The sequence below is a fragment of the Passer montanus genome, unplaced genomic scaffold (genome assembly GCF_014805655.1).
Source record: "Passer montanus isolate IOZ18808 unplaced genomic scaffold, ASM1480565v1 scaffold74, whole genome shotgun sequence".
NCBI lineage: Eukaryota > Metazoa > Chordata > Aves > Passeriformes > Passeridae > Passer > Passer montanus.
The window spans coordinates 682,564-697,739 of NW_024372592.1; the positions used below are offsets into that span (position 1 = coordinate 682,564).

The following is a 15,176-nucleotide window of genomic DNA, read 5'->3' on the forward strand; positions in this document are numbered from 1 at the left end:
CCCCTCCGGAAATGGCGGCGGCGCCCTGGAAGCGGATCCCGGCGGGGCGGCGCAGGCGCGGTGCGGGCGCGCTGACCTTCAGCGGGGCTGTGGTGGAGGCGCCGCCATGTTCGCCCGGGGCGCCGCGGTCGCGCTGGTCCAGCCGCAATGGTACCGGCACGGGCGGGGACGGGCGCTGTGGGCACGGGGGAACGCGTCCCGATGGCCGGGGCGGCTCTGCGGGGTGAGGGGGGGATGGCTTCCCTCGGCCGTGCGGCGCCTGGGGGCGGAGGGGTCGCGGCCGCGGGCGGCCCGTGAGGGGCTGTGGGCTCTGAGGGGTGGTGGCGGAGCGGGGACCGGGAGATGAGGGCAGCGGGGACCCGCAGGGATGGGGGGTCCGTCCGCGGTGGGTGGGAGCGCTTGGCTGGGCTGGGTGAATGGGACAGGCGAGGGTTAAAGGACTGGTTTGTACATGGCAGGAGACCCTGCTCTGGCCAGGAAATGGTGCGGCCTCCGCTGCTTCGTTTTAGTAGTCTTTAGAAGCTAAATGCATTGCATGAAACTTTGTATAATTTTTTTATTTTTTTTTTATTTCTGATTTGCCCTTCTAATGCCCTCGTTTGCTTTGTGCCATTAGCCAAGGTGGTGGGTAACGCGTTAAACCTTTCTCTGTACGCGGCGCCGCCTCGAGTCCCGGGCCGGTTCTGGCCCCTCGGTTCGGGGTCACTGAGGTGCTGGAGCGGGGCCGGAGAAGGGCAGAGGGGCTGGGGAAGGGCCGGGAGCCCAAATCCTCTAAGGAGCAGCTGGGGGAGCTCAGCCTGGAGAAATGGAAGCTCGGGGTGACCTTATCGCTCTACAGCTCCCTGAGTGCCGTCAGGTGGGAGTTGGCCCCTTCTGCCAGGCAGCAGGACACGAGAACATAGGCTTAGGTTGTGCATTAGGGGCAATTTCTTCACAAAAAGTGTAATTAGGCATGGGAATGGGCTGCCCAGGGAGGTTGTGGAGTCACTGTCCCTGGAGGTGTCTGAAGAAAGACTGGATGTGGCACTCAGTGGTTTAGTTGATAAGGTGGTGTTCGGTCATAGGTTGGACTTGATGATCTCAGAGGTCTTTCCCAGCCTAATTAATTCAGTGAAACTGTATCAGTTGGGAAGGATGAAGGTGTGCATACAAGCCACAGGTCAGAGTGCTTGTCTCTGCCACAGATGTCTTTTAAGAAACACCAAATCTTTGAATTTTCATCACTCTGAAAGGGACTTGCCCTTGGCACGTGTTGGTTTGCTGGAGAGCTAGTGAATTACCCTAATTTCTCCTGCATTCCTTTTCAGGGGCCAAGTCAGGAATATGGCAACGCTAAAAGACAGTAAGTAAAGGTTTTGTCTGCTCTTGAGAGAGGGAAAATGTTGCAGGAAAACCATATGTTAAAAATATAATTCTGTTTAGCTTCTGTTGGGTGAAATGGTTGTGATTCATAACAATGATATATAGGCCTTCAGTGCTAATTACATTAAACAAGTGTCCTTCAGAAGTGGTTTTAGCAGTAATTTAGATGTCTTTCTATAATTTTACTCAAATAGGTTTTAAAAATAATTTTATCTTATGTGCTAAACCAAATTTCTGCCCACCTCTAAGAGTTGACTTAGTTTCTGTTATGTTTATTTCCTTGTGCTTTTATGCAGCATTTGGTGGGGGAGAAAGGATTGACTGAATGGTTTTAGTGTGATAATGCTTCCTTAAGCCATTCCTCGTCGTTCTGTGTAGGGATATTGCCTTGGAATTGTGCTTATCAGTGGGATGCCTGTTTTGGTTACTTTTTCTGTTAGTGTTTTTATAGATGTCACTTTACCACAGTCTAAATAGAGGAGGAAATTTATTCTGTCTTCGCTCTGTGGGGACTTTTTTGTTTGTTTATTTTCTCTGCTTGTCATCTGTGAAAGATGACATTATACCTCAAGTAATATATTTGTGAAACAGGAAGATTTGGAAGCAAAGTGATTAATACACAGACTTCATGTTGGGATAAATATTAAATAAATGTTATGTCTGAAGGAAATAACATCTGTGTTGTAAATATGAATTTGTGTTAGTTACATTCTTACTCTAACTGCAAATACTGAGGTCTTTTGTGAGGTTTGTGTGCTGTTTGTTTATTTATTTCTTCTTCTTTGAGGAACATGGCAAAATATTTTTGGATGGCTCTTGCTGGCATTTTGTTGTTTGGGTGTGAGGCAGTATGCCCAGTACAGTCTGTGACCTTGAACTCTCAACCTTGCAGTCACCAGGCGTTTGAAGTCCATCAAGAACATCCAGAAGATCACCAAGTCCATGAAGATGGTTTCTGCAGCCAAATACGCAAGAGCTGAGAGGGAGCTGAAGCCTGCGAGGGTCTATGGAACAGGAGCTCTGTGTGAGAGAAAGATCTTGCATTTATTTAGTCATGGGGGAGCAGAAGAGGAGGTTTTCATACTGGTGATAAAATGCCAAGGCTTTTTAACCTTCCAGTAGTCTGTTTCCAAAAGAATTTGCACAGTGAACTTCACTGATCTGATCAGAGCTGTGACTGGCTTTGAATTGTTTCTTGCTCACATCTGATCTGACCACGTGCAAACTTGAAACAATTGCAAAGGAGATAAAGTTAATCTGGCTGAGATCTGAAGCCCCTAAAACCAATAGGTTTTACTTAGAATAATTCAGAGCATTTTTTATTACTTACTTGCTTTTTTGGCACCCTTGAAAAACATGTAATGATCTTTTTTTTTCCCAGCTCTTTATGAGAAAGCAGAAATAAAGGCACCTGAGGACAAGAAGAAGCACCTCCTTATTGGTGTGTCCTCTGACCGAGGCCTGTGTGGTGCTATCCATACATCTATTGCTAAAACCTTGAAGAACGAGATTACCAACCTCTCAAATGCAGGGAAAGAGGTTATGGTGGTTGGAGTAGGTGACAAGATCAGAGGCCTGCTTCAAAGGTAAAAAGGATGGCACCCAAAAGTTTCGTTTGGAGTTTTGTTTTCTGTGGTAGAAATTTCAAGACTGTTTGTAAGCTTGTGTGCAATTGGCAGGAAATTGCATTGAAGGGAACTGTGTTAAATTCACGTTCCTGTAAAAAAAATTAGCAAATATCTGACAAGTGGTTTTGATACATAATTTGGGGGACTGCTACACAGCACTATTATATTTTTGAAATAAAAGTCTGAAAGCTGGCAACTGGCGCAGTTACACTTGTGTGTATTGTGAAACTGTGGTAATTGAACTAAAAGCAAAGTTTCTTTCAGACCCTAATTCAATAAAATGTTTCATTCTGAACACTAAGTTACAGTCAGTTACCTCTAGTAAGTCTTGCTGCTCCTGTATTTTAGAGCATCCCCTTGGTTCTAACACAGGTTTGTTGTTGCTGCAGGACACATGGCAACTATTTCCTGGTGACATTCAAAGAGGTGGGACGGAGGCCTCCGAGCTTTGGAGATGCTTCAGCCATTGCTTTGGAGCTGTTAAACTCTGGGTATGAATTTGATGAGGGCTCTGTCATCTACAATCGGTTCAGGTAAGGTTGAACTGAAACTTCACTGGAAAAATACTGGGCAGAATGCTTCAAAGAGCATATTGGCCAATGAAGTTGTATGAAAGCTGAATATAACTGAAAACTGAAAGTAGATATTTGGCATATTCACATCTTTATTTTGTTGTGTGTCAAGAACTGGGCTGTTTTTTCTAGTAGCTGTGGTTGGAACTGCCTTTTAACTTGTGTATAGCTGTTATATCTACAGTCAACACATCATTATATCCATGTGGTGCCCAAGACCTTTTCATCAGGGTTATCACAAAACTTTGTGGCATTGGAAAGCCAGCAGTTGTCTATTCTAGTTTGATCTGAACCATTCAGTTTAGAGTTAGTTGAATGAAGAGCCTATTTTGCTCCTTTTGTACAGGTCTGTCATCTCTTACAAGACTGATGAAAAACCAATCTTCTCCTTTGAAACTGTGGCTGGCTCTGGTAAGTCGGGAGCTAGAAACCACCAGTTATATGCAGTGATAAATCACAAAAAAAGCACTTTGAAAATTGGAATATGGTATTAAACATCTTATTATGGTGCTCGTATCACAGTTTAACAGATGGTTTTATTGTGGCCTAGACCAGTCCAAGGCTGGCTCACAAAGGTGCTGTAGGGCAAGGAGGTTAAAAAGAAAGGTGATGCTAATTCTGGTTTGAGATTCTGTCTCAAGCAAGAATTATGCATATGTAAACTCTTTTCAGTTCCAAAATTTTCAGCACTGAATAGCCTGAGTAGTGAGTGACTTTTCACTGCTCACTAAAAATACCCCAGAATGTTTCTGCAGCATTGTATGGGAAGGTTAAACATAATATGGCAATAATGTATTTTGCTTTGATCTGACTTTCCTAATATTAAATTGAATTAAAGCACATAAAACAGTTAACAGAATTATAACTAACACAGAGATTCTGAAGGTACACATAATATGTTCAGGAAATCCCTCTGTGCTGCCTTAAGTATTGAATCAGCCCAGACAAGTGATCTTCTCCATGCATTGTATTTACTTACAATACTTCCAGCATTGTATTTTGCTGGAAGTAGCAAATCTTGGATGTGTCTAAGCCTGCTCCTCCGTGTTTTGCAGAAAGCCTAAGTATCTATGATGATATTGATGCTGACGTGCTGAGAAACTACCAGGAGTTCACGCTAGCAAACATCCTGTACTACTCCCTGAAAGAATCCACCACCAGCGAGCAGAGCGCCAGGATGACTGCCATGGACAACGCCAGCAAGAATGCTTGTAAGCTGCTCCCTGGGTTTGCAGGACTTCACTTGTGCAGCAGGAGCGTGCTGACCTTCCTTTGTGTAGTTCTTTGCTCCAAAAATCAGCTGTTTCCTATCTTAATTCCACTTTGAGTCATTTTTTTGAGCCAGTTCAACTGAGATTCTGTTTCAAACATGAACTGTGTTTAGTCCCTGGAAAGAGGGATTGCTGCCAAGAAACAGGCCTAGGACTAGAAATGAAATAACAGATTATTTAAAAGGTGTATGAAATACTAAACTAATTGTGTAATGGCTAAATATTCTCTATGCTTCTTTCATGTGGCTGCTCTGAGGATTTCCTGAATTTTTATAAATCTGTACTTACCCATTCACCAAATATAATTAGTGCAATTTTAAGATGGGGAAAGTTAAACAATAGTTAAATACCACCTGTCATGGAGAAAGTAGAGAACATATGAATATTCCTTGGGAAGGATACTGGTGATTAGTGATGACCTGGCTGTGATGACCAGCTTGAGAGAAAGAGGTGATACCTGCTGTGTTTAAAAATCATTGAGAAAAAAAAATAATTGAGAAAAGTCTCCTTTTGGCACAGCTTGAAGGAAATAACAATGCAGTTAATTGACAATGAAATCTAATTTCAAAGCTAATGATGCCTGCTTGTGTTATGTTACAATAAGCTATGTCATGCCTGGTATTTGCAAGTCTGCCAGCTGTTCTGCAGATGTTTAACTGACAAGCTAAATTCTCAGGTTTCTGGATTGTTTACTGGTAATATTACCTGTAGGGAAAAAACATCAGGTTGCACTAAGCCTCTTGGTATTTGCAGTGGTTTGCAAGACACTTGGATATTGTGACCATACAGCTTCTGTGTATGTGCATTTATACACATTTACACACTCATTTTGTGTTTAAACTCCAACCTTGCCTTGTTCCAGCTGAGATGATTGACAAGCTGACCTTGACCTTCAACCGCACCCGCCAGGCCGTCATCACCAAGGAGCTCATTGAGATCATCTCTGGTGCTGCTGCTCTGTGAGTATTTGTATGAAGGTGCAGTCAGAGCTCTTGCAGTCATGTGCTGCTTGTGTGCCAGGGTAACAGGCAAACTTTGGGATTGTAGGCTCTAAAAGCAGAGGGAAGGCAGTGCCTGGCATGGCTCCCAAGCTTTTCAGCTTGCGCAGTTCTACTAACCAGAGAGAAGCTTGGAATTTTTTTCTGATCAAATACAGTTTAAAAGCTGGTAAAATAGATCTTCAGCCTCACCACGCATCCTTGCCTGGAGAGGTGAGGGTTTTCCTCCTGGCCTTTGATGGATTTTCCCTCTCCTCCCTTTCACCTGGACATTTCCTATTTTGCCTGGTCAAATAGCCCAGTAGTGTTGAGTGGGAGAGAGCAAATGGTGTGACTGAAATGCTTTTGGATAAATCAAGTGTTCAGAAGCTGAGAGTTTGGGACTGGGTTTGCAAGGGGGGAATTTCCAGAATATTTTCATATGGAATATGTATTTTACTTGAAGTTCAGCGTTTTGCTTGTTTGCCTGAGGATGAGGTTTTGTGCAGGTGTGTGCTGCAGGTTACAAATGTGTGGGCTTAGACCACAATTTGTAACTGCATGTAGCTCATGTGTATTACTGTAACAGTTAAAAATTTGTGCTCTGTATGGAAATACATGTGTTCATATCCTGTGTATTTACAGAATGCCTGGAACATGTACTTTCTATGATTTCAGTGCTGTATTGTGCTCCTCACAATACATTTGTGGTCATAAATCCGTGCAGAGTTTTGCCTGAATTTGCATGAGTTGCTTCCTAACCTGCTTGTTTTGTTTTTTCTCATAATACCATAACCAGGGATTAATCGGAAAAAGCGGTTCAGCCAAATCCAAGAGGTAAAGTTATGTCATAGAAACTGAATTGTGTTATAAAATGAATTACCACAGAAAATACAAATTCAGATGAGGAAGTCAGAATTTAGTGGTCTTGGTCAGACAGAAAGTTTTCTTCCTAAACAGCTGTGAAATTGGACATTTTTAGTTTGAATTTGTCCAGACAGAGTTCTTAATTTTCAGTAATTTTAAGGAAAATATGTCCATGGGAACATAATCCCAGATGAGTTATAATTTTCTGTGTGTTTTTTTTTTCTATTATGAAGCCATGGACTCATTTGGAATTACTGTTTGAGTTTTTGCCTGACTTAATGCAATTGCTTAAAAATGTCTGTATGTAAGACATACCTAAAGAGGTTTCTGTATTAACATAAACATATTCCAAGTCTAAAATGTAATTTGAAATTTGAAATGTAAAAAAAAAAAAAAAAAGATGTGACGAATAGTGGGGGGGTGGTAAGGAATATTAATGAAGTATTTAAATTGGGGAAGACAGCAGTTTAAAATAAATACATAAATAGATGAAAGGGTTTTAATTTGTTTCAATTTTCATTACAGGTGAAGAGGAGCTCTTCTGAGCATATGTGGTTTAGCCTGCCTGTGTCTGTGTTAACAAGACTGCTCTGTTATCTTGTGAAGAAGTGGAAAAGCCCCAGAAATCTGTAAATTCTTAAAATAAACCACCTCCATGAAACACATCTTTTTGGTTGTCTGTGAAGCAAATGCTCTTGGGAGTCTAAAATATCTGGGCTGGGCTTGGGTGTGCTTTGAAACTTTGTTTTTTAAAAGTCTGTGCTCTACACTTTTAATTTGCCACGTGAAACACGTGAGTGGATGTTTCTTTTGAAGAGTGGAAGAGATTTTCTGACTTCACCCTGTCTTTGAAAATGAAGTGAGATCCCTACTTTGAGAGGTACATTGTATTGTGGGCTGAAGGAGGAAAGTGGAATAACCTCTGCATCACACAGCTGGAACACTGATCTCTCTTATTTGAACGTTGTAGTGCCACTGCAGATGTTGAATTTTTAAAATTAACTGATGTAATTAGGTGAGTCACTACAGAGGTTATTCAGAATGCACAGTGTGTGTATAGAAATGTAAATGTCAGAGGGCTGGGGCACCTCTGCTTGGACACAGCCTGAGAGTTTTGTTCAGCCTGGAGAAGAGAAGGTCCCAGCGAGACCTTTCAGCATCTGAAGGGGCTCCAGAGGAGCTGGGAAGGGACTTTGGATAAGGGCATGGACCAACAGGACAAGGGGCAATGGCTTTAAACTGATCAGGGCAGGGATAGATTGGGTATTGGGAAGAAATTCTTTACAGGTTTCCCAGAGAAGTTCATACTGGTCCCAGTATGGAGCCCTGAGGGGCACCACCCTTGGGACCTTGAGCTGTTAACCAAACCAGGAGCTTCAGGACTTTGTTCTGGGCCAGGTCCTGCTCTTCAGGCTGCAGATGGGAGATGTGAATGTGACTGATGCAACAGACTACTCAGAAACCAAAGTGCTAATTTATGAACTAATTAGGTTTTCATACGAGAGTTCTGTTATTTACAGTTCTGTCCTCCATGCTCTGATTAGTTACACACAAATAAAAGTTACAGTTTAGCTCTTGTGTATCTCCACAGCCACCACTGAGTTAAGAGCTGTGCTGCTCCTCCTTGTAATCTTCTACACCACTCATTTACTGTAAATATTAAATATTTTGTTTCTGGATCCTTTTTGCTACCAGAGTTCCATCCTTTTCCTACTTTTTTTTGTTTGTTTTTGGTTTTTTGTTGTTTGTTTTTTGTTTGTTTGGTTGTTGTTGTTGGTTTTGGGGCATTGTTTGGTTTTGTTTTTTTCTTTAATACCACCCAGAAACACTTTCCTCATTGCTGCCAATTTGGTGTTCCATCCAACTGGAAAGGAAAAAAAAAAAGAGGAAAATAACCTTCCTGGGCAGCCTGTTCCAGTGCTCTGCCACGCTCTGTGTAAGGAAGTTCTTCCTCTTGATAGGTGAAACTCCTTGTGCTTTGGTTTCGTTTGTGGCCATTGCTCCTCATCCTGTCACTGGGCATCACTGAGAATTCTGAGTCTGGCACCCTCCTCTTGACAGCTGTCACTGGGATACATTGAGATATTTATATTTATTTAGAGATACTGGGATTGTTTATAGAATCATAGAATCGCAGGATGGTTTGGGTTCGAGGGGACCTTCAAGCTGATCTGCTTGCACCCGCTGCGATGGGCAGGGACACTTTTCACTATCCCGGGTTGCTCAGAGCCCTGTCCCACCTAACTTTGAATACCACCACGACTGGGACATCCACCCTGGTCCCCCTCTGTTAGTGCTTCACCACCCCCACAGCGCAGAATTTCTCCCCCATATCCCATCTAAAACTCAGCTGGAATGCATTCCGCCTCGCCCCGACACTACCTGCCCTTGTAAAGAGCCTTGTCGCATCCTTCCTGCGAGATCCCTTCGGGCACTGGGGGACAGTTGGCGGTGCTGAGGTACCGATATTTACACATTTACCTCCTCCCGAGCCCAGCGAGGTAGGGATATCGATGTATTTACCTTGTCCCGAGCCCCGTTTCCCGCAGCTGCGGGCCGCGGCCTCCGGGCGCTGCGGGCGGCGTTCCCGCGCTCCGCCCCGCTCGATGCGCTCGGCGCTGGAGCGGCGCTGCCTGGCGGGGGCGGGGCGGCGCCAAGATGGCGGCGGCGATGGCGGCGGCGGGCGGTGCGTGAGAGCTCCCGCGGCCCCCGGCCCCGGCGGGATGTGCGAGACCTACTCCCGCTGGCTGCTGCGGGTGTCGGTGGCGCAGATCTGCCAGGCCCTCGGCTGGGACTCCGTGCAGGTCTCGGCCTGCGACCTGCTCACCGACGTGCTGCAGCGGTACCTGCAGGGGCTGGGCCGGGGCTGCCACCGCTACTGCGAGCTCTGTGAGTGCGGGCTGGGGCTGGGCCGGGGGCATGCGGCCGGACACGGCCCTCGGAGGGAGAGCCTGCTGGAGCAGGGGCCGGGCTGGGTGAGCTCCGGGAGCCCTGCCGCCATCCCGGCGAGGAAACGGGGCAGGAGCGCGGGTGGGGGGATTGGGGCAGGGCAGGAGGGCACGAGGAGGGGGTTTGGGGCACTGCTGGGGCAGGAGGGCACGGAGAGGGGGATTTGGGGAGTGCTGGGGTCTGGGCGGCAGTGCGGGAGAGTATGGGGAGGTGGGATTTGGGGAGGGCAGGGGTCTGGGAGACAGGGCAGGAAGGCACAGGGATGTGGGTCTGGGAGACAGGGAAGGAGGGCACAGGGATGTGGGTTTGGGCAGGGCAGGGAAGAAGGGCAGAGGGATGTGGGTTTGGGCAGGGCAGGAGTCAAGGCAGGAGGGCACAGGGAGTTTGGTTTGAGGGATAGGGCAGGAGGACACAGGGGAGTGGGTTTGGGGGACAGGGAAGGAGGGCACAGGGAGGTGGGTTTGGGCAGGGCAGGGGTCTGGGGATCAGGTCAGGAGGGCACAGGGAGGTTGGTTTGGGGGACAGGGTAGGAGGGCAGAGGGATGTGGGTTTGGGGGACAGGGAAGGAGGGCACAGGGAGGTGGGTTTGGGCAGGGCAGGGGGTCAAGGCAGGAGGGCACAGGCAGGTTGGTTTGGGGGATAGGGCAGGAGGATACAGGGAGGTGGGTTTGAACAGGGCAGGAGGGCACAGGGGAGTGGGTTTGGGCAGCACTGGTGACCCTGGGTAGGAGGCTGTGGGGGAAGGCTGTGGGGTGGCACAGTGGAGGTGTGGGGAGGGCAGCTGGAAGCTGCTGATTGTCAGGCAGTGCCAGGAGCTGGGGATGCTTGGCAGGGGAGGGTCGTGGAGGTGTGGTCATTTATTTGGGCAGGGTAGGAGGGTGTGGGGAGGTGGGATTTGGGCAGTGCTGGGGTCTTGGGGTCAGTGAGTGCCAGGTGTGTGTTTGGGGAAGATCAGCCCGTGGGCTGGGGGCTGTGGAGCAGTGCACAGGACTGGGAGGATGGGAGGGAAGCTGTGGAGCAGCGCTGGGGCAAGGGGGTCCTGGTGCCAGGGAGGACTGTGGGGCAGTGGGTCTGTGGGGCTGGAGCTGGAGAAAAGGAGACTCTGTGGCTGTGGGTCTGGGGTGTGGGGACATGGGGGTGCTGTCCCACTCTCTCTGGCTGCAGGGTGCTGGGGAGGGGGAGACACAAGTACAGGAGGGGGAGAGGGCACTGTTCCCCCCATGGCTGGGATGCTCTGAATCTGGGAGGGGGATGAACTGGAGGGAGAAGGGACAGCCAGCCTCTTTTCCTTGGTGGGATGTGTACATGGGAGGATGTGCTGCTGTGTTCTCCTGGCTCATCTTTGGGTCACCTTTTGTGCCCTAGGACAGTGCTGGGGGGGCCCAATGCAGGTGTGTGGGGTTCACTGTTCTGGCACAAGGGGAAGTGCTGAGGATGGAGGGTGCAAGGCTTGGAGTCCCTCCTGCCTGGGGAGGGAGTGGTGTGCCTGGAAGTCCTGTTGTTGGGGTGCTCTGGGAATGTTTGTGTACAGGGGGGAAGCAGTGGGGCTGGGAACATGTGTATGGGGAATGTGGGAAGGCAGGGATGCACTAACGTGTTTTGGGGGAAGTGGAGCTGCAGTGCACAGCATGTGGGAGTGTGGCAGGGAATTGGGAGTGCAGAAGGGGTGGGTTGGGGCTGGGGATAATTTAGTGCACATGGCATGGGGTATGGGTGTCCTCATGTGGGTGCAGAGAAGGGGTTTGGCTGGATATGTGGGGGACTGGAGTTAGCCAGTGAGGTGGAGAAGGAGCTGGAAGTGATGGTGGGGGCAGTGGAAGTGATGCCCAGGCCTCAGTGGATTTGGGGTGAGGTGGTGCTGGGGTGGGAGCATGGTGGGGGGGGTGAGTTTACAGCAAGTGGGAGAAGAGAAAGAGGAGAGGCCTGGCAATCAGTGCCAAGGACTGCTGGCTGGGTCACCCAGCAGTGTGGAATTGGGATGGGATGGGAATTGGGAAGGGAGCACCACTGCTGGCTCTGGGCCTACAGCAGAGGATGCAGTTGTGTGTCCCTTGGGATTGTGAGTGTCCCTGCAGAGCCTGCAGTGGAGCTACTGAGGGGATGGATGTCCTGCTGGTACCTGCAGAACATGGGGGGTCCAGTTGCTGGCTTGGTCAGCAATGCTGCCAGTGGGCCTGAGAGGATGCTGGGGGTGTGCTGGGTCTGGCAATGTCAGGAAAGGATGCTGATGGGTCACAAAGGGGTGGGGAGGTGACAATCTGCCTGCAGGGTGAGGGAGGCTGTCAGGGTCCCTGGCAGCTCTAAACACAGGAAATGTGGGGAATGAGGAGCAAGGCTCAGGCTTGGGTGTGGTTAGAGGGTCCTGGATCTGTGTGTGTGGGGGCCTTTGCTGCCCTACATGTGGGCAGGGAGGGTGTCATGTGGCAGAGATTTGTGTGCAGAGATGGGGCTGCCAGTGCTCCTGCTGCATCTGTGGGTAATAGGAAGGAAATGGAGGGGGATCTCCATAGTGGAGGGGCTTGGAGGAGCAAGGGTACCCTGGAGAGGGGGTTGTAGGCTGTGTGTCTGGGAGAACAGGGCTGCTTGTGCCTCCTGTGCCAGGAGGGACAGGATCCCCCTTCCTTTGGCGTGCTGGAGAGCTGTGGCATTGTGGGCAGCTGCTGCTCCACGTGTCCTGTACTTGTGGAGGGGAAAGTCCTGGAGAGCCCCCGGGGCAGAGGTCAGAGCAGCTGGGTCTGGCAGGGGCTGGAGCTGGGATGGATGATTGATTGCCTGAAGCACTGGGCAGGGAGAAGGTGACTCACTGATGGTGGATTTGGGGGTTACTTTGGCCACCACCAGTTCAGAGATTGTACTGGGACCTGCAGGAGGTTGCTGGAGAGGGATGGGAGCCCTGAAATGCACTGCTGGGAATGTTTGCCAGGACTTCTGTCCAGGCTATGGGAACTGTGCTGATGAGGTGTCAGCCACAGGTGAGAGGAGCACCAGAGGCATGTTGCTGTCAGCTGGTGGTGGATTGGATGCAGCATCAAGATCCAGGGAACTGTGAGGGCTGAGTGTGTTGGATTCCTCTGCAGGGGTGAATTTGGAGAGTGTGCAGAGCTGGGAAGCACACTGTGAGTGGCTTGGTCAGGAGAGGAGTAACCACAGCCTGGAAGTGCTGCTGCTGGAGGCTGTGCCCCTTCTCTGAAGAAGGGAAGTTCTCACTGCTGCAGGGATCCCCCGTGAAGCAAAGCGATGAGCTGAGTGTGCCTGCTCCTGGCTCTGCTTCATCATTTCAGGAATAATTGAGATCAAGTCTGACAGTGCCAGTGTAACCAAGCTTAGGAACAACTATCTGCTGCAAACTGAATTTCTCAGTTTAAATAGGTTTACTTGTACAACTTTCCCCAAATCTGGGAGCAAGTTAGTCTAGAAATGGGACTGTGCAATATTAACCCATGTATCCCAGCAGCACAAGTGCAGCTCTGAAGTTTGTATCCCAATCCACACAGAAATTATCTTTAAAGCAATTAAAGGAGACAGCAGAGAGGGTTTAGGAGGATGGAGTTAGGTGAAAAAGAAGCTCACCTAGATTTGGCCTGAGCTGTCCTTTCATAAAGTTGTTACAAATTCTGGGCAAGATGTTTGTGCTGCAGTGTTTCTAAGACTGAGATGAAAAGACATAGAGATGATGCAAATAAATCTTTTGGTGCTGAGGATTGGAGTTTGTAGAGCTCAGGTATGCCTCTCTTGCTTTGGGTTTGCTTACTGAAAGTGGGGAAAGGCATTTTTCCCCTCTGTGAACAGGGAAGGAAGTAACACAAGTATCACAGTCTTTTTGTTTGGTGTTTTTTTTGTTGTTTTTTTTTTTCTTTGAGGAGAAGGGGAATATGCTGTGTTTGTGCCAGTGATGTGCTGGTTTTTGTACAATGTCTCTTAAAACGATCCCTGTATTTCTTTCTTTAAAAAGGTTTGTAAAAGGACATCTTAATACTGAGCTGACATCTCCCTGCAATTTCAGAATTGTTTCCTTTTGCTCCTGAAATAAGTTACTGTACAAACCCAGCTCTGGATGAATGAGCTTAATTCTGCCATGGTTTTGCATAAGTAGAATTAATTAAATTCCAATTGTAGCATCTTCATTGTCAGGGCGTTATCTCGGAGTCAGACCAGTGGGGTTTGAGTTAGCAGGGCTGTCAGCTGAGGGACATAATCTTTGTGTTCCAAACTGAATGGATTTACTCTGACGTGGTTGAGACACCGTGGTGTGGCTGTGAAGAGCCTGTCATCGCTGCTCACGTGTTCTCTCACTTGCAGAAGAAAATGATGGCTCTCCCAGCTGGGTTAGATCTTTGTTCCAGCTGTTACATCCCATTAGGAGAGCTACATTCAAGATTTTCATTACTTTTCTGCTGTTGTTTCTTTGCATTTGCAGTAGCTGTAGTTGATGGGAGCTTCTGTGGCTGCAAAGAGAAGGCAAAAGGATTTGCAAAGCGGGTTTGAGATGTGTTTGATGCCGTGAAATGCTTCTGAATGCTGTGTCGGGGGCTGGAGGAGAGGCTGAACTTACAGGGAGAAAATCAGGGTTTTCCTCTTAAAGTACACCATTATGCTGCTCAAATTTGTGGAAAGCTTGTCAAAGGAACACCATTCAATATGCTGCGAGCTGTTTTATCCTAAAATTTAAATTAAATATTTGAAAACCAGTGTTGGAGTATGTAATTAAGGTATCAGGCTACAAAACAAACTGATGTGGAGTGGTTTCTGAGAGCAGAGTTCTGCCTTGTTGTTGGTTTTAAGCAGAGGTGAAAAGGGAAAGGCTCCCTGTTAGGTGCCACTTTGTTTTGCACTCCTATTTTCACGTGGTTTGATAGAGGGGTGGCAGAGCTGTGCTTTGACTTATCTGCTCTGGGTTGTGTAGGTTGGGTTTTTTTATATTGGGGAGCTGTCCATGGGGCCAGATCAGAATCTGCTTTGAATTTAGCTAATGTAGCTTGGTAGTGGGTTATAGACATGCAGAATATGTCATGTTTTACCTCTTAACTTAACACATCCAGTGAGGGACTTCAGTTTCCAGTCTGTTTATGTGAGTGGTGCAGTTCATGGGAGGGTGAGGAGGGGAGCTGTTCTTCACACCCCCTAAAGTCTCTTTTCTCTGGTACATTGCTCTAAAAACCAGTCAGATAGAAGCTACTTAACTTCTGTCACTGAGGGCACCTGGGCATATTTCAACAGATAATTTAGATTGTCTGCTGCTACAACTTGATGTGTAATAAGTTGGATAATTAACTTTTTGAATTCGGAGGTGGATTTTTCTCTGCTTTCCTTCAATTTTCAGTGTTGAGCTTATGCTTGGATATACTGTGATTTTATGCTTTTTCCTCCTGAAATTTGCTAACAGTTAGGAAATAAAGTTTAGAAGTTGGTCTTTAGTTTCATATTGTTTGACTACTTTTTTTAAGATTATTTTTATGCAAACATAGAATTGTAGAATATCTCAAGTTGGAAGGGACCCATTCCCTGATCCCAGTGATCCCTCAATGGATCATTGAGTCCAAGTCCCTATTC

The 15,176-nt window shown here is 47.5% G+C and overlaps 2 protein-coding genes and 1 long non-coding RNA gene across 4 annotated transcripts in view; 2 read left to right on the top strand and 1 right to left on the bottom strand.

Annotated features, from left to right (window-relative positions):
- Positions 1-26: 26 nt before the first annotated feature.
- ATP5F1C (ATP synthase F1 subunit gamma) lies at positions 27-7,342 on the top strand. Of its 2 annotated transcripts, XM_039730865.1 has the most exons (10): positions 27-150; positions 1,308-1,342; positions 2,255-2,386; positions 2,744-2,948; positions 3,380-3,523; positions 3,909-3,973; positions 4,618-4,773; positions 5,696-5,792; positions 6,610-6,647; positions 7,203-7,342. In XM_039730865.1, exons 1-9 carry the CDS (start codon positions 107-109, stop codon positions 6,614-6,616), a joined length of 885 nt encoding a protein of 294 aa, XP_039586799.1. In that variant the 5' UTR covers positions 27-106; the 3' UTR covers positions 6,617-6,647; positions 7,203-7,342. The 2 variants fall into 2 exon arrangements, with proteins under 2 accessions (XP_039586799.1, XP_039586800.1); XM_039730866.1 differs by lacking the exon at positions 6,610-6,647.
- LOC120512506 lies at positions 7,204-9,272 on the bottom strand. Its single transcript, XR_005630035.1, has 2 exons — positions 9,201-9,272; positions 7,204-8,744 (listed from the first exon to the last, which is right to left on the bottom strand). It is a non-coding gene; the product is annotated as an uncharacterized LOC120512506 (long non-coding RNA).
- Positions 9,273-9,306: 34 nt separating this feature from the next.
- TAF3 (TATA-box binding protein associated factor 3) overlaps positions 9,307-15,176 on the top strand; it is a 114,192-nt gene continuing 108,322 nt past the window's right edge. Inside the window, exon 1 of the mRNA XM_039730867.1 lies at positions 9,307-9,566. Within this exon, the coding sequence (XP_039586801.1) occupies positions 9,401-9,566 (166 nt within the window). The 5' untranslated portion in view covers positions 9,307-9,400. The remainder of the gene's footprint in view (positions 9,567-15,176) is intronic.